Source organism: Perissodus microlepis, chromosome 10 (assembly GCF_051167445.1).
Source record: "Perissodus microlepis isolate ML-2025 ecotype Zambia chromosome 10, ASM5116744v1, whole genome shotgun sequence".
Lineage (NCBI taxonomy): Eukaryota > Metazoa > Chordata > Actinopteri > Cichliformes > Cichlidae > Perissodus > Perissodus microlepis.
The window spans coordinates 1280098-1306545 of record NC_140470.1 but is presented as its reverse complement, the minus strand read 5'-3'; the positions used below and the strand labels follow the sequence as shown (position 1 = coordinate 1306545).

The following is a 26448-nucleotide window of genomic DNA, read 5'->3' as shown; positions in this document are numbered from 1 at the left end:
AATGTTTAGATTGGTTTGGTTTCTGCCCTCTATAATTATAATCACTAAAAAATGAAACTGTCTGTTATTTAAAAGTATCAGGACTTAATCAGTTAAAAAACCACATAGAAACAAAATCAAGCGTCTTGGCTTTGTTACCTAGGGAGGCTAAAGGGATGGTCAAATTATTGAAAACAACCTGTGTGTTTCGCACTAAAGAACAATAAACTTCCTTCATACTAATAAGCAGAGATGCCAGTTCTCACTAAGCAGTACTGAAACACTGCTGCCATCCACAGGATTTAAAAAACAAAACTGGGATTGTGCATCTTGACACGACTATCCAACAACATGCTGCACTGGAAAAAAAGCTCCTTACAAGATTACACACAACACAAACCGACACTTTCTGTGTTTAAATGTGAAGTAAAGGAGCCTAACACGGTCACCGTTACCTGCACACACAAGAGCCAATGAATGACTACGACTATGTAAAGTTAATAGATCACTGGCTATACATAGATACACCCCAGTAGGTGTATGGACTGTGGTGTATAAACATATACGCCTCCATACAAATCCCAGTTTCAATCATGTGTCTGAAAATAATGGGAAAGGGGTGAAAGAAAAGCAGGGAATGAATCCTGCACTGTGGGGAGGAATAGATTTACCTGATACATGTCCTGCCATTCCAAAGACAAAAGAGGAAAAGGACAAAAGATAATTGACTGCCATCAGGACTGCTGGTTGAACAATTTGCAACAAATACAGGTAAACTGTCAATGTGTGCAGCTTGGCTTTTCTATAAAATATAAAGACAGGCTAAGCACTGTAAGCAACGTCTGATTATAAAATAGAGATTTCAGGAGAGTTTAAACGTTTGATCAACCCAACATTAAATTCATAAAACGACTGATAAAGTTCTGACAGCGTTACAGTTTACAAACAAGCACCAGTAGGAACCAACTGAGAAACTGAGATATAACGGGCGAGGGCAAAAGAATAACAAAAAAAGAGTCCAAGTCATAAAAGCTGCTTGTGTCAGTGTTTGATCGCTCCAGTCATCCCTGTCACTACCTTGAGGAAGTTCTTGACACGCTCAGGATCGTAGCAGTTGCTCTCTCTGCAGATCCTTTCCACCTCTTTGATCTGGCCCGTCTTGCAGGCAGCTTGGATGTATTTGAAGTGAACTTCAGGATCCTGACTGAAGTTTACAATAGAGCCCAGGAAATAGAACAAACCTGAGGGGAACACACAGTTAACATTAAGCTTCAAATGGGATCCATGTGGATAGGGACATTCCCGACATTAAAATATTGTTCTTCCCCAATTAGTTTACCGCACCTTTATGCTCTATCACTCCAGTCACTACAGATGAGCTGCACTAGTTCACCTCCAGAGCATCCTGCACTATTTATCGATCGCCCTGCCTCTGTTCTGGCCTACATATCTGACTGATAGCTGAGCAACATCTATCCAAGTACAGGGTTAGGAGGTGATAGCAACAGTAACGAAACAGACGAGCCAAATGCTTTTCCAGCAGCTAGTCTTGTTACAGAAATATTTCAGTCAAACTGACGCAGTTCTATAAAACATGACTATTTCAATGACTTTTCAATACTTCCTCATTAACTGAACTGGGTTTTCCATCAGTTTCATTACAGCCCTTTTCTATTAGTACCTACTCAGATCGACTCGTCTCGTTTTCCCTGATAATCGAGTACCATCTAAAATGCTTGTCCCTTATTACTGGGTTTCAAAAATGGCAATTTTGATGTTGGTGAAGGAGATGCTTTCATGACTCATTGTGTAATGCCACTGACTAGCCAAGCAGTGGCATGTAGTCTGCTGACGTCACACATTCAGATTGCTTGGAACCCCGGTCAAGTAGGTATTAAAGAAGTACCTGGTAGCAGGTACTACCATCTAATGGAAAACCCTAAAAACCATGTAGAGCAGTAGGTACAAGTGAGCTATTTGTATTGGCTGGATTATGGATTACTGATATAATAAAGAATGTTAAGTATGAATTTTTATGTCTCACCTTCAAAGCTCTTGAAGGACTCAAAGAGTTCAGTGAGAGCCTGTGTGGTGAGCTGTTCATGGTACTTGGACGCCACCTGGACGCAGATCTGCAGGTTCTGGCGGATGTTAGCTGAGAGCATGGCCCTGAGGCACTCCAGAGAATCTTCCACTGACAATGAGCCAAAGTAGTTCACCAACCACTGGAGGTTGTGTGGGGAAAAAATGTTAATTCAGAGGCTGTACAATCTACAACAAGCAATGACACATTTGCCAGATGGGAAAACACTTTGACTGTGTAGGTAAGTGAAGCCTACCTCTGGGTTGAGCAGGTGTGTGTGCACCACAGCACGCTTGATGTCATACAGGTCAGTGTAGTGCTCTAGTGCTCTCTGCAGGAGTCCAGCTTTCTCACACAGCTGGGCAATGTGGGCACGATCATAGTTGGTGAACATCTGGTTGCCCAGGATTGCATCAGCGACCTACACCATGAGACGAATCATTAGAAAACAGTGATTCATGCTTAACAAATGGATTCATTTCATTTATTCAAGTGCGTGCATATTGGTCTACCTGTGGTGCATGCATGAGGTTCATCTCCAGCAGGCGAGTCTGGAGAGGTCCTTCTGAGGGTCTGTTGTTTTTCAGGGCATCCAGAAGGAATGATGTGCACTGCTGAATCAGGTTGTACTCCATAAACACATCCACAATCTGGACAAAAACAGAACCACAGGTAAGAAATAAACCAAAAATTAGACTACATGTGTACAGCTGAGAAGTATTAAAAAAAACAACAAAAAAGGCCTGTTTGTTTCAAATATGGTAGCACTTATTTACTGTAGCTTTTACCTTTGATATAAACCCAACATTCTTGTCAGCAGTCTAATGTTCGGCACCACTTAAAGGATTAAATGTGAGGAATGCAGCCCACACAGTTCTCTGAAGCTTTTAGACAAGTTGCAATGACAAGTGAAAGTTGTCTGAATACAGTAACTGTTTAAAAAAAAAAAAAAAAAGCCTGCCTGTGATGCAATGATTTGTGTTCCTATCACCTGCTCTGTTGCACTTTAGGAACACGAGCTGTGTCAGCGGTTGACACTTGCAGCACGGAGGTTATGCACAGGCAGGAAGTAAAGGAAGAGGTGAATTTCCTTTATACCATGTGAAAGGCAAGATTTAGAAACATAAACATGTGCTCAATAAACTTGTTCAGTGTTTTCCACCATTATAAACTAGTATATTATATACTTATTAGGGATGGACCGATCGATATTACGTATCAGTCCGATACTGACCTAAATTACTGGATCGGATATCGGAGAGAAATAAAAAATGTAATCCGATCCATTAAATATCACAAAAGCACCTCACAAAACTTGCGACATGGCGTAACTCAGCTCATAACCGTAGCACGTCGGCGCAGTACACGTCACGTGATAGAGCGGTTGTGGCGTGCAAGACCTGTCGGTGGTCTGGTTGAGCATTTGGAGCCTCGCTACCAAACCAGCATTTCATCTCTGAGGAAGTTTTCCCAGAGAGAAGTAAAACAAGTGTGTAAGTTCATCTCTGAATGTTTGTAAAGCATTCCAGCGTTGAGCTTAACAACCGATATATGGAGCGACTGCCTCTCTCTCTCTCTCTCTCCTTCAATCATGAAACTGATCAATGATCAGCTGATCGGCTTTTCTGTCGTGAGTCCGTCTCTCTTGTTTGTTTTTGGCCCACTTTGCACCAGAAAGAGGAAACCAGCAGATAAACAGCAGCAGCACATTGAAGCTTGATAAGCTGTTGTTAGAATGTATTTAATATTACTTTCTACACCAGGATCTTTTTCTACGTAGCCGACGTAACTGTGCAGGGGCGGATCTAGCAAAGTTTAGCCAGGGGGGCCGATAGGGCATTAACAGGGAAAAGGGGGCACAAAGACATACTTTTCTTTCTTATTCTCATTTAAAATGTCTAGTTTTTAATAGGGCTGCTCGATTATGTCAAAAATGATAATCACGATTATTTTCACTGAAATTGAGATCTCGATTACTTGACGATATTTATTTAACAATAACAATGTGTTGAATAATGACTTTAAAGATTGTCAAAAAATAATATAAAATAGTGCAAATACTGATAACAGTGCAAATGTTTGCAATATAAAAAATAAATGAAAAATGTAAACATCTATGTTTAGTGAACTTTGCAGTGTTGCTCTGTGGTGCAGCTACACTGTAGCAAAGTTTACACACTGTGTCTACTTGATCCACGTCTGACTCCACCAACCCATAATGTTTCCACACCACTGAAGTTTTTTTACCTCTCTTTTCAACCAACAGCAGTCACTCTCCTCTCCAAATAACGTCTGCTTAGCTTTCCGAGCTTCCCTCGGGTCCTCTTAATCAGCGGTCCCCAACCCCCGGGCCTCGGACCGGTACCGGTCCGTGAGTCGTTTGGTACCAGGCCACGAGAGTTGAGGCTCAGGTGTGAAATGTATAGTTTTCAGGGTTTTTATTGGTTTTCAGCGTTATTTTGTTATCGTTTTTATCGTTAACTCTGTTTTCCTGGGTCTTTTCACGTGTGTTATGAATAAATCTTTTTTTCGGTACCGGTACTAGTTTTATTTTGTTGTATTTATCCGCGACACCTTAAAGGCTGGTCCGTGAAAATATTGTCGGGCATAAACCGGTCCGTGGCGCAAAAAAGGCTGGGGACCGCTGCTCTTAATTGTTGTGACACGTGTTCGAAATGCAGAGAGGTGCGCTCGATTTGCCACACGGAGCAGCGCGAGAGTAAAGCACGAGGGAGGGGCTAATAATCGGCTCGGTCATTTTTAATGATCGTTGAAAGCCCAGATCGTAATCGAGATTAAAATTCGATTAATTGAGCAGCCCTAGTTTTTAATAAATAATTATCTGAATCTTACAACCAAAGTTTTAATCTGATGTAAATGTGTAGAAGTCCATTACTGTATATAGTAACTGTTAAGTCTAACATACCCTAGTAAGCTATAGTACTTTTTCCTTTGGGAAAGTACCATCTGTGCAGTCTGCAGTTCTGTTGAAGAAAGATGTTGAATCTATTTAATTATTGTAGAAAAATAATTGATTTCTGTGCTTTTTATTTTTTAACACGTGCATTAAATTATGGTTGATTACGTCGATTAAGTATCACGAGGCGGAGGGTGGGGGGTGGTTTCCTATTATTTTTGCTGGGAGTTTTGCAACCCTATTAGCTCAGTATTGCTGAACTATGAAATATTTTGGATGCAGTGTATTTTTTGCATACAGGTTTAACAGAATAGCTTTAGTGGGTTTTTTTTTTTTTTTTTTTTTTTTTTTAAACTTGAGTATGAACAAGATATTTAAAAAAAAAAAACAGTTTTATTGATTATAAAATACTAATATCTCTATATATCATATCTATCTATCTATCTATCTATCTATTGTCCTGTACGCCAAAAAGGTATGTCTAAGATTGCATTTGGCCTATATCAGAGCACTATATCAGAGCACTATATCAGAGTCATATCGGTATCGGCAGATATCCAAATTTATGATTTCGGTATCGGACATAAAAAAGTGGTATCGTGCCATCTCTAATACTTATGCTCAATAAACTTATTCAGTGTTTTCCACACTGAAGTAGGCAGGCATAAGTATATGACACAATAATAAACACCAAATAGTATTTTTTTTGGTTGTCATTTCTGCCTAACAGAATGATGACATCCTTTTCAATTTACTACTGAACCACCCGTGCCTTTATTTTGAAAGTTCGGCTAATGCTACCCAGCTACCCTTCTTGTCCTGCACTCCTTGCTGTGTGGCCGGGTTGTTGTTGTAGTGGTCCTCAATGTCTTTCTCAGGCCATCCCAGAGAGGCTCTGGTTCTGTGGCCAAATACAGCTAACTCCACCTTCTTGAACTGCAGCTGGTGACAGCAGTCCTTGTTGCTCTGTTGCTAGCTAGAGAAACACTGACCGGAACCTGCGGCAGCCAGAGAACTGCTTAATGTGCCCCTACACTGAGATCACGGAGGCTCCAGAGCACAACAACGACTGTTGTCCTTTGTATTGGTCAGTTGTTTATTTGTTACCAAGTACTTGACAAATAAACATGAAAACAACATGAAGCGTGTTTTATTCATTCACTCACTTAAGAAAGCGCATGCTTCTCTAACTTCACACATATACGGTTTGCAACCATGCCTACTGCAAATAAAGTCTGCATTGTGACTGTTGTCACTGTAAACTCATTCTGCACTTAAAAATTCTATTTGTTTACATTCTGGGACAATTTCAGGCTGACTGGTTAATCACAGAGAAAGTGATAATTAAGTGACCTCAAGGTCACATAACACAATTTCAAAATAAAATAATAACTCTGTTGAACTACTGTATCAAAAATAAAAACAAGCTGCATCACTACATATCCTTCATATCCTACCTGTGTAATGTCAGCCAGTGGCTCTTCATCTTGGACTAGCATCTGTGCGAACTGCAGGCCCTGTTCTGGATTGATCCGCATCACATTCCTGAGCAGAAAGATCCAGTCTGGTGTGTAGCCGACCTGGAACAAAGAAAGAAAATGCTACAATAACCAACAAGCTCTCTCCACTCCACTTAATGGTCAGAACCAATTTCATTAAACTAGATTAAAAAATAAATAAAATCCAGAGTACAGATAATTAAAAGTAATGGCCAAATGCAATCTTAGACATACCTTTTTGGCGTACAGGACAATCTTAGGAAACTGACCAGTCTCTGCAAAGCACTGAATGACCTTGTTGGGAACGTTGGCCCTCAGGTACACACTGAGAGCCAAGGTAGGATCCACCGCCTTCACCAAGTCACCCAGTTCTTCAGAACACTCCAACTGGAATACACAAGAAGCATCAGACGTTTAAGAGAGACAAATATGGAAAAAAACAACAACAACAACCACAACCAAAAAAAACATTGTTTAAATGCAAATAATAAATGTATGACAATAAAAAAATCTTAACACCGTTTCAGTAAAAGGACTAGATGTTACAATCCCTGACAATGCACTGCTTCAAATAAAGTCTTGAGGGATGGCTGAGGAAAGGCAGAAACTTTACCAGCGGGACACATTGTTGTGTGCCTCACAGGCTGTTTCGGTCTTTTATCACAAGCTGTTCTGCCGGATTTTAGTTTCTTTTTACCTTCCTTGGTTAGGTTTAGGGATTAGAGATCTGATCTAGATTATAGTATTAACACTTTGATGGACTCTTGATGGACTTCTCTAAGACTGTTGGGATTGGTTCTCCACTGATATAGAAAATATAGCAAATATTAAGTGAATGAAAATCAACTCAAATGCATAATTCACTTTTTTCTTAACCATGGAGAATTTGTAGATTCAAAGTTTCTGAAGGGGACTTCCTAAATTCCTTGCATATCACATGACCCTGCTTGATCCAAGATAACAGGCAAGTTGTGTAAACATAACAGGCAACTCAGGAAGAGCGACTTCCTGCGAGCTGGCGCTTAGATGGATGTACAGTACCTTGTCTTCCTTCAACCACTTTTCCAAAAGCTGCTTTCGCCCCTGCTGGAGGACAGGCCTGCAAAGCTCCAGGGACTCAAACTTATTGAGCTGACCCTGGTCTAACAGAATACCAAAGTACTGCAGCAAGGGGGAGGTTTGGCCAGGCTGAGTGGGAACACTCTGGAAACGACGGATGGTATCTGGAGTGCGCAGGATGCCCTGAGTGAAGAAATGTCAGCATGAGAAAAGCCATACAGCAATGATAAAAGACAAAACGGGCAGTAAAAGACCATGAAAGTCACTAATGTACCTTTGGTGCATTAGCAGCAACCTTGGCGGCCTCGGAGTAGTTGCCAGCAGCAAACAGGTTGTTGAACTTGCGTGCAAACAGCTCTTCGGCTCCCGTGAGGTTGTTGCGGACAGCTAAGCGGAGAGCCAGATCTGGATTCTGCAGCACGTTGGTGATGTAGGGAATGATGTTTTCCTCTTCCACACAGACAGACAGAACCTGTGCCACAGGAAAAGACATTTTTAAAGTCCAAGTCAATCTGTGAAGTTTATGTCAGGCATGTGGAACAGATTCACAGATTTGGTCAAATACACAATGAAACGTTGATTGGGAAAACAGTCTTTTGTACTTGAACTCATCTTAGATACATTATGACCACAGAGGCATGATTCAATACACTTTTCTCAGGTAACCAAAAATAAATAAAGCAGTAGTCAAGATGTTCAATTTAAGTATGTGCAATGAAATTAAACTCCGTCTAGCACTGGTATATGGGTGCTGAATGCAAATGTTATTTTAGTGGCTCAGTGTAACACAGGGCTTGTGTGTGAAGTCTGGCAACTACTCAAGCAGGATTATTTACTATAATGTTACTGGACTAAATGGGAGTAATGTGGAAATGTAAATACATGAAAATAAACAAAAAAGAAAGAAAAGGAGTTTAACAAAAGGTTTCCTAGTGTTCATCCTGTGTTCTGCTCAGTGCGCACTACATGTGTCCAGAGGAGAGTACGCTTGTAGAGGCTGATATTAAAGTCAGATAATTACTATCATGAGGGAGACCAGCCTGCACACTAACCCCAGGGTGGCCTAACATTTTGTTCCTAAATGCTAGGATAAACCTAGTTGAGACAGATCCACCAAGAACAAATAGCAAAACTCATTTCAGGCAGACACTACCGGGAGGATCTACACTGACAGAGAGCACCAGGATGTGCTTCCCACTCTGCATCACACGCTGATGGGACATGGGCCTTTTTCCACCCGTACTCTGTCATTTAAATTCTCCATGTTACCTCCCCCACCCCTGTCGGGTTTCTGTGCAGCAGTTCAGTGCTACACCTATAATCAATGCATGTCACTGACAGGCCAGGATAGAGCACTCCTCATGCACTCACTGATTTTACATTCATGAGCTCAACATCTTAGCACTGTATGATAACGTAATGTCACCGTTTTCCCACCTGAAATGTTTACGAGGTAATAATGATGTGCTGTTTTTCTACTCCCCGACATTTCCATAAAAATATGGTTATGTTGATTTAACCGCCCCGCCCCCGGTAAACATTATGCTGCTAGTCTAGTTGAGACCAATTTTCCTTTCACCTGGCTACTTGATGGAAGTATATAGCACTGGAGTAATTTATTACTCAGTATCCAATTACTAATTTTGCTGGTAACCAACCCAGTTAACCAGAATCAGTAAGTGGCGCAGACAGTGGCCTATTCTCTCAGATCACTGTCTCTGTGTGCGTGTGACTGACACACACACACACACACACACACACACACACACACACACACACACACACACACACACAGGCAATGCTCTGGCAGACTGTGAGATCTGTCACAGTCTGAGATCAGCTTTCCTCTCTGCGCTCAATTATTCATGTGGTGTGTGGCCTGGCTGGATCATTATTCATCAGCTAGCTGTATCCAGTTCTCTTCTCTGGTTCTGCTTCAGAAAAGCAGTAAGACACAACAGTCGCTGCTTTCTGTATGTGAAACACTACACCTTGGATTATTTATAATGACTCCTGGCAAAGTGAACCTGCCTGATGACAACAGACAAACAAAGAGATGCTGCTGTCAGCTGATGTTTGTTGTTGCCCAGCGTCATATTTGCTGGATATTACTAGGACTAGAGATGAAACAAGATTTAAATAGTAAAACTGAACTATAAATTAAGATATTATGATATATTATATACAGATTTTTCGGAAAATGAGTGGAAAATATACGGTTTCACGTTCCGTTTCGACATGAACAAGACAGCAACTCCAGGCATCACTTTAATTTCCATGAGCAGTTAGAATTAGCACATCATGACATTCTTACCTGCCCCTTCCTGTTGACCCCAATGATGCCTGAGGTGGCCTCATGTGGAGCGGTGACAAAGATGGTCTCTCCACTGATGCGGTTCATGTAGATGCAGGTGCCAGTCTCCAAGTCATAGAGATGGATGTAGCCATATTTGGTAATGAGGAAAACCACATTGTGCTTGGAGCTTATCTGTCGAAAACCAATTTAGTGATGTTACATAAAGCTGTGCATTGCTATCTGAAACATCACCAAAGCAGTACCTACTCAAAATGTATTTCTGAGTTCAGTGAGAGGTCAGGGATGTCTACAGAAATCAAAGAGACTTGCTTTTGAAAGTGTGGATTTCATGTGTGTAATATACACGGATGACCAGCCATGATGAAAAATATGGGCCTACCAGCAAATAAGATGACATTTAGCAACCATAGTGGCTGATGTTTGTTGTACATCACTATTTGGTGGACAAATGGTCTGGTGGTTAACGGAGACAACTGTTATTGTGATTTGGCGCTCTATAAAGAAAGTTATTCTAACAGTGATTTCCTTGTCAGTAAAAGAGAAATTATGAACAATTAAAAAAACAAAAACATCACCACACATCATCAGCCAAACTGGTCTTTTAAAACACTGATAAACTACAGTTTTGCCAACCTAGTACTACCTTTCATGCTACTGATTTCAGTCTGTTAAAGCCAGCTGCTCAGTTACACAAACATACCTGCATGGCTACAGGGAAGTCATTCTGGGCTTCTGGAGGGAAGAAGACATCCACTGCTTTCTTAGGAAATGGCTGGTTACCAGTTGGTGGGGTTCCCACTTCAATGATGTGCAACTATGATGAGGACAAAACATTTGTAACAAAACCATACGAGAGAAATCACTTTTCACAATTATGTTTGTAAAAACCAGTCACCTTCCCTCCAGCCTGGCCTCTGACAGCAAAGCAGAACAGAGTTGACTCTTCTGCATTCCCTTCTATCTTAAACTGGGCGAAGCTGGCAGCATGGCCTTCAATGGGCTGAGAAACTTTTCTCTCAACAGAGTACAGCTGCATGGCTCCCACCACTCGATTTTGCTGAAAGAAAAAACAACCCCCCCACCAGAATGATAGATATAAACATGCATAAGGTAATTATGAATGCATATTCCTTGTGACTGACATGCTTCGACCATAGATTACGAACCTTGGCTTTGTTTTTTGTTAAACCAGAACACATGCAGAACAAACTACCTGAGCTGAGATGCCGATGAGCAGGAGCCACTTCTGCTTGGCATCAGTGCGGTAGTTGATGATCTGGCAGCCTGCCAGGCTAGAGTGCCGGTCAAAGACTTTCACAGGCTGTGAGTCACCCTCCATGCTCCAATGGTAGACGGCATTGTCAGTCACAAGTGCAACTGTGTTAAGAGAGATCCACTTCCAAAAGGTAACATCGTCGGTCATGGTGTGCGCCTTCATCTTGCTCTTCATCTCAATGTTAAAGATCTGAAGAGTTTTGGCAGCTACAAGGGGGAGAAACAGGGCAGGAACCAGGCCACAGGAGAACGTTACAGCTCATGATAAGAGCGAGTCTGTGCACACAGAGAGACGCACACAAAAACCTCCCATAGGAAAAGAAGCACACCATTTTCCTTTTTTAAAGAGACAGGAAATTTGAAATGTTGTTTTGATGGCACAGAGGTCATCAAGCAACAAGGCCACAACTGATAAGATGAAAAACAAGCTGCATTTTGCAATTTTTGTCATATGAAGTGCAGTGAGAAAAAAAAGGAGAAAGTGAATTTATTGCCAGAATACAAAAGGTGCGATAGGCTCAACGTGAACTTAAGCGCCTACAAATTCATATTATAAACCAAATGGTGCATCAATGTAGGAAGCCAATAAAAACACTTCTGCTTACTGCCACTGACTGCATGAAGAATTATCAACATGAATACAATTATTGAGAAAAGTCATTTTCCACGTGTGACAAAATTAATGAAGGATTAGAGGTGCCGACTGTCACCGAATGGGTCAATACATGCCTACCTCTTTCTTAGTACAAGTCATTCTAGATTAGAGAACACAGACTAGTGAGTACGGTGTTTTGAATATTAAATAGTGTGCTAAAAATAATAAATATTTGGAATGTTTCAAACATATTTGAAACAATTAGAAGAAAGTTCACTCACCTGCATTTTCTGTATTATTAGTTAGGGTTAATTTGAGAAGCTAAAGCTTTACTAAGAAGCAGTGTGACTTCTTCACTTTTTACCTTGTGTCAGAAAAGCGAAGACCAATGCATCAGCCAAACCGTGAAGATTATTTTGCCATTACTAAGCCAAAGTACAATAAGCAGATTGGTAAATGGACCACTTGCAGCAGTAGCAGCCAAATTTCAAAGAGCATGCAATATTTGAAATTCAATCATGATTAGCGTCTGGCGGTGTGTGTGTACGTGTGTGTTTTGTGGTCAACCTTAGGTTACATGGAGGAGTTAATGCTCAAACTGTGTCACAAGACGAGGTCAACTAAGCATCTTCACTATGGGACTGAACAAGAAAGAGCTACACTGACCTTACACTGCAAAAATACAAGGCAACAGTTTGCATCTGCTGCTCTCTATATACTGTTGTGCTTCCTGTTCCTGTACATATATAGCTCCTGTTTGCTGTGATAAGGTACTTTTTTTTTTTTAAAGCATTTTTATGAACTGCCTTAAAAAAAACGGACACCATTTCCCTCAATAAATAAATCACTGATACAGTATGTTTTTTTCCACACATGAATAGTGGACAATGTGGAGGGACTCATGTTGACACATTGTCCACAGGTGTCAACATGTGCTTACTGCACAACAGGAGAAAATCTGAGTCATACATGTTATCCCTACTGGAAATTCACTTGATTTAGACAAGACTATTGCCTGGACCTGAGTGAGCAAGAGGCAGGACCCAAAACACCCACATGCTCATTGTGCAATCACCAAACAAGTACCTGTTTCATGATATGGGCGCAGGCAGCTGTCTAAGCTGAGTGAGTGAGACACTCACATTCTTACAAGCAGCTCCATCAGGCATGAACCTGAACAAAACCAGGGCTGCAGCATGTGTGTGAAATGACCAAGTCGTGACATAATATCACTGAGAAAACAGGGACAAAGCTTTGCCGCCCCCCAAAAAAAACAAAACAAAATTGCTTTGCTCATAAAATCTTTAAAAAGGTGCATAAGTAAAAGCTCATGGGCTAAACACGTGAGGATACTCAAGGTTTCTGAGCTCTTGGATAAGCTACCACAGTAAACGTTTCATCATTCTTAATAGCAATCACATATAAGTGTCATTTTATCATTTCCACACCCTGACAAGCAAGCCTTACAGATTACTATTCATTCTATGTTTTGACCCAATTCAATCCTCATCGGGCACTACACGTGACAGAGTAAAGTCCCATTAGGACCATGTGAAGTAAAGTCAGTGCTGATGACAGGTGGCATTAGACTTCTCGCACAGATTACAAGATAAATTCCTGTGCTCTCTGGTCTTGTAACAAACTGTAATATTTAGTTCTTATTACAGTGAACAATTAATAAAAATTATTAAGCATAGCTTTGAGACAAATGAAGAAAGTTAATTACAACATAACACAGATGGAAGAGGACATGGATTTCAAACGGAAACCAAGAAATGCAAATTAAAATGAAATCATTTTACCCACAGTATTATCACACTTGCAACAGGTTCTAAATCACTTGTACATAAAACAAAAATGATGAAATGCCAGCAAGCTGTAAGACTGTGAAAGCTAAATCCTGTTTACAGAATATTGGCTGAGATGTGGAAAGGAATTTCAAGAATGCACTAAAACTTGGTTAAAGATATGTGTAAAGAATACTTAAACCTAGCCCATTAGTGCTGAGGTTCTAAGAGCAAACAAACTCTACAGTAGTCTCTATGCTTCAAATGGACATTCAGCTTATAAATGTTGCTTTAAACAGGATTTTACTTCCACAATGAAGTAGTTAAATTTCAACTCACCGTCTGCAAACACATAAGAAAGCAGTAAAGGAAAAAAAAATAAGAGAAGACAAAAACAAAAACAACAAAAAAGTCAAAGCAATCATGGATGCTGGACAAAAAGAATAAAAAATATCCCATTCTGAGTATTTACAGGACAAATGTTTGGAGGAAGAAAAAAAACAAAAACATACATGTTGGCCATTAAAAACTAATCCACAATGGAAAACTAAAGTAGCTGGATGTGTATGGACATAAATAAATGAAAATAATTCATAATATTCTTAAAATTTTAAATGGATAACATGTTGCTATATAGAAGAAAAACATGTCCTAATGAAATGCTGTAAGTCCCTTACAAGTGGTTAGTTAACGTTTGTGTTAAACCCTGATATTTAACACACAGGATTTAACACATTTTCCTCTCTCTGGTAATGCACTGCACTCAGAGACATGCAGCCTTTGAAATGTAAATAAACTGCCATACCTTTAAGTGCAATGACCTTGCTGGCTGGATTCATGATGGCGCTGTCAGCTGAGATGGGCCTGCGGATAGGTGTGTTGGGGTCGGCCAAGTCGATGATCACCACCTGAGTCTGCTCACCCACCTTCTCACGCACACAGATGAACTTATCAGACTCCATGGTTAGGGTGCTGAAGCCTATGTTGGCCGGATTGATCCCTAAGTTTTGGAGCTAAAAGAAACAAGCGGAAAAAAGCAGAACCATGTGAGCCTGAACAGAACTGGGCAGCAAAAGGTTCGTTAGGTAAATATGAAGATCATCTCGGGAAACAATACGTCACATTGTTCCTGTCACAATTTCAACCTAAGCCTTTGACAAATCTATAGTCAAATTAATGCCAGGAGTTGACCAAACAACAGGGTCCACTAAGAATGTTGGGACTTTAAACTCAGCTACTGTGCACTACCACAGAGAGCGGATGAGTTTACCATACTGGAGCTAGGCAGCAGTTCTTTGGACACATGTAGTTTTGTACTGGATGTAACAGTTATTGCCTGGCCTGGGTGGAGAGCTAATGCACAGCCAAGTTCTCAAAGTATGGGCCAAAGAGGAAACTGCAACATCATTACATAACACTCAAGTGTCTCTTTAGTCTGACTAACAGTAACTATTCAAAGTCTGACTTCTCAGAAATTATTATGTTTCACAGGAGCTGGTTTGCCAACACAATATATACCAATATCAGTGCATGAAGAGGATTCTGTCACGTCATATAGACAGCCACTGGTGCTTTATTTTGTCCAACTTTTACCTAAATTAACACCAATTTGAATCCCTGAGGGAAACTCAAGTACATTAGAGCACGCCTTAGCTTTAGCTTCAATTACTTGTAGGTGTTCCATGAAAAGAGACAGGACCTTAAAAAATTAACCTGCGTAAAAATAAAGCCTCAGGCTGTGTGTGAAACAATTTGCCGCATGTAACACCAGCAAGTTCTGCAGATCTGCTTACTGACAAAGGCTGGAAACAGGGTATCCTGCCTGCCTTACACAAACCCTGACACAGCAGTGCTTGCTGAGGACAGTCAGAGGAGCAATGGGCAAAGCCAGCTCTGAGCGAGAGTATCAAGAACAAGCAGTTTTCATTGCTTAACTATACGAATAATACTGAACATGAAAAATAAGAAAAAGGCAATTATCAACCACATACAGCCAACACTGGTATAACGTAAATTAAAAGGAAATGAAACTACAAAAACCATCCCATGCACCATGTTTTGCTGTTGCAACTTCCTCCAATTTTTGGCTGTCAATGAGTAATATACCACAGTTGTACAACTGCTGAATAATCACAACTATTTAGAACACGGTTTTGTGTTTAAACCCAAGACCGTTACCGTGTATATACATTTTTATTTATGGCCAAGTATTTGCATCTTTGATCAGACATAACTGCTATATCATGCACAGCAATCATTTACAAAAAATAAACATATATCCTATTGCAGTAATGTGAATAAAGCTGGTAATGGTTGTATAATGCTTTGCTTTCAGGAAAAATGGCCTCAGAAATGTTACAATGCTTTCTCATTTTATTCAAAATAAATCCGTGGGTGCAAATGACATAAATATCTTTTGTGTCTTTTTAGTAGACAGCTGTTACTATACTTATAATAACGCTTAATAAATCTTAATCTGTGTGTTAAAGGTGCACAAACTATTACTGCCTGCTTAAATTAACCAGCCATAAAATTTTACACTTTCACTTGTAGTGCTGAAATGTTTTATGTTGGAGGGTTTTTTTTTTTTTAAGCATATTGGAGCACTCCCATCTTTTTTGGCAAATGTTCATTTTTAAGACTCTAGAGATAAAAATGTGACCCCCTTCTAAAAATTTTGCCCAGTTCAATTCTAATCAGCAAACACACTCACAATTCTGAAAACTGCTCAACGAAAGAGACCTTTTATCAATGACAGGACACACCCTCTCCACAACCCTGCCCCAACCACACTCAGTGTGTAACCTGGTTCCCTCTCAATGACAGTGCAAACAACTGTACAGAACAAGTCTTACTACAAGCTATGAGGAAAGAACTGAAAACTGATCTGAACATTTTTTTTTGAACAGTGGAGAGGTGACATCATACAGTAACGTCACTGCAGCTTCCATGCCTCTTATCGTTGCCATTTTCCAGTATGGAAGCCTTGTTTACTAAGACAACATTTATTCAAACACCGGACAAAGGGAAACGGCCTATGTGGAGAATCCTTCTGACCCTGAACACATCAGCTTTCACTAATATCTAGCAACAGTTTGTTTCATGAAAACACAGCAAGAGATACTACATAGCTTAAATTAATTTAAATAGATGTTCAGCATAACCAAGAACTCACTATTCAGTTATGGCAACATCCCATGCAGCTGCTGTGTAAATGAACTACTAGTTTGCTTTCAAATGAGTGCTCTTTAATTCAAACAGATGTATTTCTACATTTTAAAACACAAGAAGAAGCTATTATTACACAATATTTCTAAACAGGTTTATGCGTTTCGCTTCCCTCTCATCTATTCTTGGATCAGCAGGAAGCCCTTTCATTCACACATGAAAAGCATTTCTAAAACAGGAAAGACCAGCATGGCCTTATCACAATGAATGCTACCCCTCTTGCATGGAATAAAGAAAAGCAAACAGACTGATTGACCACACCACAGTTTGGTTTGGGAGACTGTTTTGCTATGGAAACCTTAGAGTAAAACACTACTGTGGGTTAACACTGCTGCAACATCACTGAGCAGGAATTTGGCTGAAAGCAGGTCAGCCCAAAGGAGCTACAAACAATGTGGAAAATCATTTAACCATTCAGTCTAGCACTGCTCTGCATAGCTGTTAACACATCAACCAACCAACTAGAGCTACACAATTATGTCACTGTGCTGCACTGACACACTGCACAAGCTCATTTTTACTGATATCCAAGTTGACAATTTGAACGATTCACATAAAACGTTGTTTTTTTTGGTCTTTACGCATTAACTATACCGCAGACTGTCGTGTGTTTTCAGGGTAAAGGTTAGTTAGATTAGTTCTGTTGCTCTGCAAACAGACAGTACTCTTTGAATATGATATGCCAATATGATGAGCATGCATTTTTAATATTGTATGATCATGTTCTTTTAATTCTGATACGCCAAAATCATAATCGAAATTAAAAATTTGTTTGTATTGCCCTCCACAGTTGATCAATGATAGGATAACAAAGGAAGAGCCTCCGAGAGACTTGCATGAAGCAAGAGTGAAAATCAAACCAATCTGTATTTAGAAAGTGTTGACAAAGAGAATAAAGAATGCATACAACTATGAAGGGTAGGCAAAGTACCTGGTAAAACACTTTTTAATGAAGAAAAAGAAAAAAAAAAAAAACCACATTTAAGAAAGATAATTACAGAATCGATCACCTAGAACACGTAAATGCTGATGTAGCAGAGACTACCGTATTTTCCACACTATAAGGCACACTTAAAATCCTTTAATTTTCTCAAAAATCGGCAGAGCGCCTTATAATCTGGTGCGCCTTATCTATGAATTCTGGCTGTGTTTACTGACCTCGAACCAATTTTATGTGGTACACGACGCTCAAAAATCTGTCAAAAAATGTTTTAGTAGGACTTTGCTAAGCTACGAAGTAGCTTAATAAAGCCCAGCCTTATTTTTTTTTCAATGACAGATTATAATGTTCTAGTTATTTTTTCCATGATCAATCATTTTTTCCTTTACTGATGAAAATTGCTATGCTATATAAGCTAAGGAAGATACCTGGCCATGTGCCCTGTAGTGGTGCAACGGATCACGGTTGATCCGTAATCCGAACCGATCCCACTCCACGGTTCGGCACGCATGTGATCCGAAGATTCGAAAAAGAAGAAAAAAAAGTATGTGTATGGTGGCGTGGTGGGTCTGTCAAGCGATAGTTATGGTCAGCGCTAGCGATCCAAGTGGAGGAGCAGAGGAGTTTGCGGTATTTAAGCAGCCCTTTGCTGCCCAATCCGACCGGGCTAAAGCTATTACAAAAGCTATTGGGGTGTTTAGCTGCAGACGGGAGGCCGTATTCCTTTGTGCAAAACAAGGGGTTTAAACTATGATGAACGTGCTTGAGCCACGCTATGATATCCCATTTCGCGTCCACTTTAGTGGCAAGATCGTTCCAAGCATGTATGAGCAGGAAAAGATTTAAGTTATGGCTGAAATGTCCCAGGCATCTTCTGTTGCCCTAACTACTACAAATGGGTGGACCTCCGGGACAACGGAAAGCTACGTGACCGTGACAGCTCATTATATCACAGCAGAGTGCGATATAATGAGCGGTATGTATTATTGTAGGGTCTACCTTACAATATAAAGCGCCTTGAGGTGACTGCTGTTGTGATTTGGTGCTTTATAAATAAAATTGAATTGAATTGAGTGGTAGATACAAAGCCCTATACTGCCCTATATTGTACCATAATTTGTTTTTTAATAATTGCGTGGAATGAGTCTTGAGTTGAATGTTTTTAACAGGCAAAAAATACTTCAATAAGTAAATGTTCAATTTTTGTCTTTTTTCGCTGATCCGAAAATTGATCCGATCCGTGACTTAACACCGTGATCCGATCCGAACCGTGAGATTTTTCATCCGTTGCACCACTAGTGCCCTGTAATCTTATCAGTGGCAGAAAGTGCCCATCCACATGCTTTATTGACAATTTACTGCAGTTATACACCAATTAGTCAAGTTAGCATAATTATGTATTTCTCAACAGCACAAGGGACAAACGTGACATTCAGAACAAAAAGCCTAATAAAAAGATCCCAATTTGAAACTTTGAGACAAAAAAAAGTCAAAGCAGATGCAGATTGCATTTTTATCTACTGGGGGGGAAAAAGCACATTAGCCAAGGTTTATAGACACTCATGACCTCGATTTATGTCATAAATGGACTGACTCCAATACCTTCAATGTGAGGTTGCAACAGGAACTGAGATCACAGTACAGGAAATTATCAGTTTTAATCACAGTGACAACAACTGAACTTCAGAGAAGGACAGATAACTCAAGTCTAAGCAAGTCATATCCTGGGAATGAGAACTAACTAGATAAAAATATAATTAACACCCCATATGATGGTACTTATTCACTTAGTCCCTTGGAGAGGGAGAGGCCATTCTGGCCAAAAGTTGGAAACACTATATAATCTTAATAATGTTTCAATTTCTTTCATCCATTTTTGGATATGCTGTCAATACTCTGCTTAACAAAAAATATTTAACAGGCTTAAAAATATTTTGAAAATCTTTACATTTTTCTTTACCACAAGAAGCCCCAAACCCTGTTTGCAACCAATGCAATAATATATCAAGCATGTACTGTTCCAAAATAGGTCAAATTTTAAGCAACTGCTCTATAAACAAATATATAACCCTAGTAAGAATGGACTTTAATCGACTCCAAGAAAGTCAAGTCAAACACATTTAGTAAAGGCCCAACAACTGAGCACATGGCTGCTGCATAATCTTACAATGACAATAAATCCACAGAACGATTTGAACTATTCTCCAACAACCTGTCAGTCCTGTCAGTAGATTTAACCTGTATGCTCTTCCCTTAAAGGAAAGCAGCATCTTGTTCAGCAGAAAATAAACTTTGCACATGTAAAGTTCAAGGCAGGGTAGGGAAGGATGTGCTATGTAATGTGCTGAGGCTAGCAGGACTTGTTTGCAATACTCCACAACAGGAAGCCAGGGAGTCATTGTCTACCAGGACTGAAACAACAGGCCTGCCGAATCCTGCCTTCTCTGCTATCATGGGCCACTGGAGGGGGACATGGGATCATGGGTGAGGCATAAAAAGTGCTGCCTTTACAATTATAGTATTAGAAAGGAAAAAAGATGGAAGGGGTTCTGAACATCATCTGTCTCCAGTTCAGGTCATTTCTTGCTGAGGTGGTTGTGAGACTACAGTTTCCTTCTTTCCCTAAATGAGAGCTTTATCTTACATTTAGAGGCTGCTGCAGAATGTCAAGTGTTCAGCAAATCTGTATCCTTGCCAGCCTGTCACGAGGTATCAGGTGGTCATTTACTAGCACAGGTCAAAGTGTGACATGCAAACCTTTGTAAAAAGCATCAAACAACCTGCCCCTCCTCAACAGGCAAACAGACGGGATGTACAAGTATTTGCTTTGAACTAAATCAATTTGCTATTAAATACTACTGTGAGTGCATTTAACTATAGATACAAAGCTGTCAGGTTTTCAGGGAACTAAATCCTTTCTCAGACTACAAACACCTAATTTAAAGCTAACCACAACACTTATTTGAAAGATCACCACTAATAATCACATCCTCTTCTTTCTTGCACCTTGCGTAAATTTGCATATTTAACTCAAGGTCTTCCTATGTAGGGCAAAATTTATCTAAATGACTATTTTTTGTGAATATCAAACTCTATTTCAAAGGAAAAGAAGCTAGTACAACTGTAAAAGACAGCCAAGTCCAGTAATATAATGACACTCTGAGCTATAATTAGTATTCGAATTAGACTAGTACAAGTAAGAGAAACTTTTTGAAATTTTCACTATATTGTGGGCCTGCTGTCATGCAATAAAGCCCAATTACGGAAATGTATACATTTTCTGTCATAGTGTATTTTAATGCAGTGTTTTACAATTACAATTCAAAATCTTAACCAAGGGAGATAAATGAAGACATCTTTTGCAAATGTAACAAATTACTGTGTACATTCAAGACAAAAAAACCTGTGTACACCAAAAGTAGATAAGAGTAACATGCAATTATGGACTTATGCATGTGAAATATTGTATTTACTCAACACACAATCTATGGTTTTCCCTACATATCATCAGATTATCTTTGGGCACTGGATAGGAAGCCTGCCTTGTCAAACCCTGCTTACTAAATGCAAAATGGAAGTCTTCATCAACAGAGAATGATACCATGTTGCCATTACGCAAACTGGAGCCATTTTTGAAGATTACACTCCCATGCTTACTTTGAGACTGGTTTCTGTCAGAACAATCACACCACTAAAACCTAAATGACAATTATCTCTTTTTCTGAATGGCAAACTGAAGGTTATACCACGTGAGGGAAAGATGTGACACTGTCACTTATGCTATCATGTCTGTTTGACTGGAGTCAACACTACACTATATAAATGGATGATATATAAAAATGCAAGATGTGCAAGTAGACCGGATGACACACAGATGGATAGTGTGGGGGAGACCAAGGGAGGGAGGAAACTGCAAAGACTGAGACTACCAAGTTTAACATGTATTGCTAGCTCAGTGCCTCAGCTCTCCAATTCAGATCCAGTAAAATCGACATGATTAATGCAACAATCCTATTTTGACATGTTTTACATCTATAAAAGTTCAGATTCAAAAGTATAGAACCAAATTTATGTGGTTTCAAGCATAATTTTTAGTTACTGATTAATCTAAAGCTTTTATTCAAGCTTTGTGCTGACTAATTGATTAACCAGCATACCTTTAAATATCCATTTAAGCACAACATCAGCAAACATCCAGTTTGTTCGTGACATTTATGTCAGTTTGGTCAGAATATGAATAATGAGCAAAATAATTAAGCTATCACCCAACACTGGTGACACCCAGCAGCCTTGAAGGGTGATCCACAATCACTTTTAGGCTTTAAAAAAAACCTTGAACATGGCATTGAAAACAATATCCCTGCATACATCATGATGCAAAACTGTGTGAGTGATTGAAATTGGGTTTGACTTTGACTTAACACTAAAGCAAATCTTAAAGTCTGTCCGTATTTGAACTCGCTTGGTTGAGAATTCACGGGTGAAAAACAAAAGCATAAACCATGACCTGACATCAGGACGGTCTCACCGTGGACATTTGAGTCTAAAGTATAAATAAAGCAGTAGAGCTAGATGTGAAGGAGCTATAATGGTCCATAACTGAGATATGCATATTTGCACAAAGAATGTTTTATGATACATCCAATTTTTCAGCCTAAGACATTAAACAAACAAAAAAAGAGATACCTGAGGTAATTTCAAGTCTATCTAACAGGCTCTGAATCCATTGTTAATCACAGCTAAGCACACAGTGGTGTAGACTCAAACAGTGCCTATACGGTGATTTACTACTAACTAGTACCTAAAAGGAATGCAACAATATAAGCTGAACACTGGTAGGCAGCTTTGTGGACTTAGATTAGCCTATTGGAAAATGAGATGTGATGATGATTCATATGTTATGTAATGATAGAGAAACTGATTTTTTTTTTAACATTCTTGTATCCATGGCACAATTTATGTTTTATTTGTCCATAAAATAAAAGTATAAATGGTTTTGGCACTGGCTAGTGATCACAATAGTACTGTTTATAAAATATCACCATTGGGCCACAATCTTATATTGGATGGATTCCTGCCAACTAGCTTAAGAAATAAAACACGGCTAGCAGCACTATGTAAATATTTCTGCTCCATATGAACAAATCAAAAAGAACATCAACCATAAGGTGAAACGACAGGCTTTGCATCCAGGCACTGACAGTTACTCATTTGATCAAACGAGTTCAGCTTCATCTGGTTTTTCAGTAATTGGACTAAGAAAGATATAAGATGTTTCTCACAGATAATCCAAGCTTAAACACACTCATAATAGTGGTAACCATTAGCTGGTATAATTAGAAAAAAACGATTACTTCATGAGTATAATTAAACGGACAGCTAAAGAGTTTGACCAAGTCAAAAGTAAAAGAAATTCTTGCAGTGATTCTAATATGCATTTGTTCAGAAACTCCATATGCATGATGAATGAAACAGCATATGCAGGTCACGCATTAGTGATATGTGCTGAAGATCCCTTTGTGTTTGTCACATAACATAACCTGATGAGTCTGAGAATTACAGTACAGTACATTAATTAAAAGCTATGGCGTCAGTTTTTAAAGATGGACCGAAGAACAAGCACAAAAAATACATTCACCTTGCAGCTGACTGTGAAACTTGTGAGTTCAATGAATTAAATGTTCAACACATTTGAAAGAGAAAGATGCACTGTTAGGGGATGACAGCGCTTTTTCCCCTCACTAAAGATAAAATACTAGTTAAGTCACAATGCAATTTGCCAATTTTGTATTGCTCTGTTTGCTTCTACAACCAAAAGGACTTAATAAGCAAGTCAAAAATCATTCAATAATAATTTCATTGTAACTCTAGGCACAAAAGGTCTTTGCATAGCTTTGTGAAGCTCAGCCTCCATACAACCCCATGTGATAGGCCTACATATTAACTCATCAATGTCTGTGACATGAATTAACTTCTTTATGAATTAAGAATGTAGTAACAGGGAATGCTGCGCTGTACTGAAAATGTTAATCATCTTTGGTTTGACAGATTTATCAGACACAAATTACAGTCTGACTAACCCATAGCATTTACCTGCTATGAACAAGAACAGCAGTACCATACTACTACATTGCTAAATCTCTTAAGACATGCAATTAGGATCAGAGTCTGAACAGCAAGAAAAAGTAACATCAGGAACCTGGTGTTCAAATATCCACTCAGCTAACCTGTGACTGAGCAAATGACTTAATGTTACAATAACCCCCAAAGCCAATGAACATAACGTCTGACCCCCTTTTTACAACTCAGTTCTACTGATCAAAGCTTAAAATGTCTTTCTTGACACCAAATTATTACTCTCATGTGACACCCAAAGCCTTTAGTCATTGGATAACAGAGATAATTGTTTAATAAAGACCAAATACAGACTTGGGTGGATCAGAGTTCCCATTTGAAGCTTGATTTAGACACGAAAAGTCTATGTTTTATTCATTACATCTTGAAAGTCAGGAGCACTTTAGACTGACCCATAGGCTTCCTGTTTCCTCCACCTGACCCGAAAGCAGTTTTATTGGCATTATAGTAAAGGTGTGGCCATTTAAAGCATGAAGTACGTACAATCCAGGTAATACGTGGGGGTGCACAAAAAGGAAGAACTTACTAATAGTATAAAAATCTTTAATAGCAGCTCCGTTGCGATCAAGGTGTGCCTCGGAGATAAAAAGAAAGAGTACTGAATAGAAAAGGAGGCTCCGTAAATTCTTGAGTCACAGTTAACTTTGGCAAAGTCATTCAGCACGGGCGCTGGATTGCTATCTAACATACCACATGATCATTTGTACAACCAGCCAACGTGATATCCCCTTAAGGTCAAATAATCACTTTCAAATTAACACGACGGTACATATAATCAGGGCGCAGACAAATAAGGCGGGTGTAGAAGTTTTAATAATTTTTTTGCGCCGTATGGTGATTTGAAGAAATCGATTGAGCGGTGTCGCAACAGGCGACAATAAGGATAACTATTTCATTTCTGAATCAGACGATTACAAGGCACTGATAGTGACGATTAATACCAACGACAGCAATAGCCACTCCGAGAAAATGAACACTTTTGCTGTGAATGGGGCAAATACTTATGAGAAATGGTAAACACATATTTCCGTTCATCACTACGACCTATTAGCATTATTTATATGCTGTATTTCTGTATTTCAGACTTAAAGAAGCGAACAAGGGTGGGTAAGCAAAGTGTTAGCAAGAATGCTTGATGCTACTAGCCAAGACAAACGTCATCCACCCTGTCAAGCTAGTTAGCGTAGCACCAAACGCTAACTTAGCTTGCTAGCAATCTCAAACTTGTGTTTAGAGTCTCTGAAGCGACAGCCAGTCTGGCAGTTATTGCGACCGAAAGATGAACTTGATCAAACAATTTAACCATTCATTGATTCACATACCTGCAGGTGCTCCTGAAAGCGAATAGGCAGGATCTGAGCCATGGCGGTTCCTCTCTCACTCTCCTCCGGTCTCGTCTAATGCTAACAAACTACGGCTGCTTCTCTCAGATCCTAGCCGGACAGCCAGGAAGTCTCTAGTCTAAAGTCCAATTGTAAGCGAATTCTACGCCTTATTTAAAACGCGCTGTCGGTGTGACTGTACTTTATTTGTTTTTTATTCCTTCCCTTAACTGTTTACTTGCGGTCTTCCCCGGCTAACGACTGTCACTACACCGACTCCCTGGACCTGCAATGGCGGTGGAGGTTGGTCAGCAGAGAAAACATCCCGGAAATGGAAGTGCACTCAATAAGGCGGATGGATACGTATTTCGACTTTTAAAAAGTGAACTGTGCTTAGTATGTTGCCGTTTGTTTGAAACATTTATAACATTTTAATTGTTCTTTAAAATATCAAAATAAGACAATGAACTTCAGCATAAAAATATATGAGAACAAACGTAAAAGTGGGACTACTTCTTTCTGTTCGCCCTTTGATTTTTGCCACATCATTCGTCTTTCTAAATTAACGTCATTCCTACGCGGTGTATAGTAGCTGTACACTTGTTCCTCTCAGCCAATCCGATAACTCGGTACTCAAACGAGTAATTCAACTTTATTCTAATTTCGGGACAGCGCTAAATTACTTTAAATTACACTTTAAATGCTCAGAGGAGATTCTTTCCTTATCATAATATATATTTTCTTGATCCTTAACAAGAACTTACTGGTCAGTACGCAGTGTACACAGCATGGTTCACATTAAAGGACTAAGTTTTCACTACAGTGCCTATTTATACAGGCCATTGTGTTTGTGTTGTTTAATTTCAGCCTTGGGGTTTGGGGGGACTTGTTCTGGTGAATTTTTGAAATCGCCCCTGCATTAATTTATCAAGAAAATGTCTTTAATTGTAAAAGTATACTTAACACGTCAACACATTCCTCAGTAGTTTTACAGCTTTTTATTTATTTATTTATTTATTTATTTATTAACTTTGTGTGTCCTACATATTTGTAAGGCTGTGTCCCCTTGTGTTCTCCCTGAAATCTATACCTATGAATTCACATGACGACTAGAATCTATTTTCTATAATTTGGCAGTCAAAAGAATTATAATGTGTGAAATATTATGGTTAGAAAGTCTAATAGCAGAAATTTTCTGTTTTGTTCAGATGCATGCAATACATGTTGGGTGGAGTGTGCATGCATTTTAGTGAGTATTCATTTCCCTTTTTTGCATCCACAATTTCTGTTGGCAGAGGATGTAACCTTATTG

General features: G+C 39.3%; 1 protein-coding gene across 2 annotated transcripts in view; it reads right to left on the bottom strand.

The window, feature by feature from the left end:
* The window catches only part of cltca (clathrin, heavy chain a (Hc)), a 33040-nt gene extending 7573 nt beyond the window's left edge, over positions 1 to 25467 (bottom strand). The window contains exons 1-14 of one of the 2 annotated variants that reach the window (XM_084941411.1): positions 25137 to 25467; positions 14317 to 14524; positions 11068 to 11336; positions 10750 to 10911; positions 10555 to 10668; positions 9852 to 10025; positions 7812 to 8009; positions 7520 to 7720; positions 6713 to 6865; positions 6437 to 6559; positions 2575 to 2712; positions 2319 to 2483; positions 2024 to 2204; positions 1057 to 1220 (exon numbers count right to left, since the gene is read on the bottom strand). In XM_084941411.1, the coding sequence (XP_084797537.1) occupies positions 1057 to 1220; positions 2024 to 2204; positions 2319 to 2483; positions 2575 to 2712; positions 6437 to 6559; positions 6713 to 6865; positions 7520 to 7720; positions 7812 to 8009; positions 9852 to 10025; positions 10555 to 10668; positions 10750 to 10911; positions 11068 to 11336; positions 14317 to 14524; positions 25137 to 25178 (2292 nt within the window). In that variant the 5' untranslated portion in view covers positions 25179 to 25467. The remainder of the gene's footprint in view (positions 1 to 1056; positions 1221 to 2023; positions 2205 to 2318; positions 2484 to 2574; positions 2713 to 6436; positions 6560 to 6712; positions 6866 to 7519; positions 7721 to 7811; positions 8010 to 9851; positions 10026 to 10554; positions 10669 to 10749; positions 10912 to 11067; positions 11337 to 14316; positions 14525 to 25136) is intronic. The other variant, XM_084941412.1, reaches the window with a different exon arrangement.
* Between the last annotated feature and the right edge of the window lie 981 nt (positions 25468 to 26448).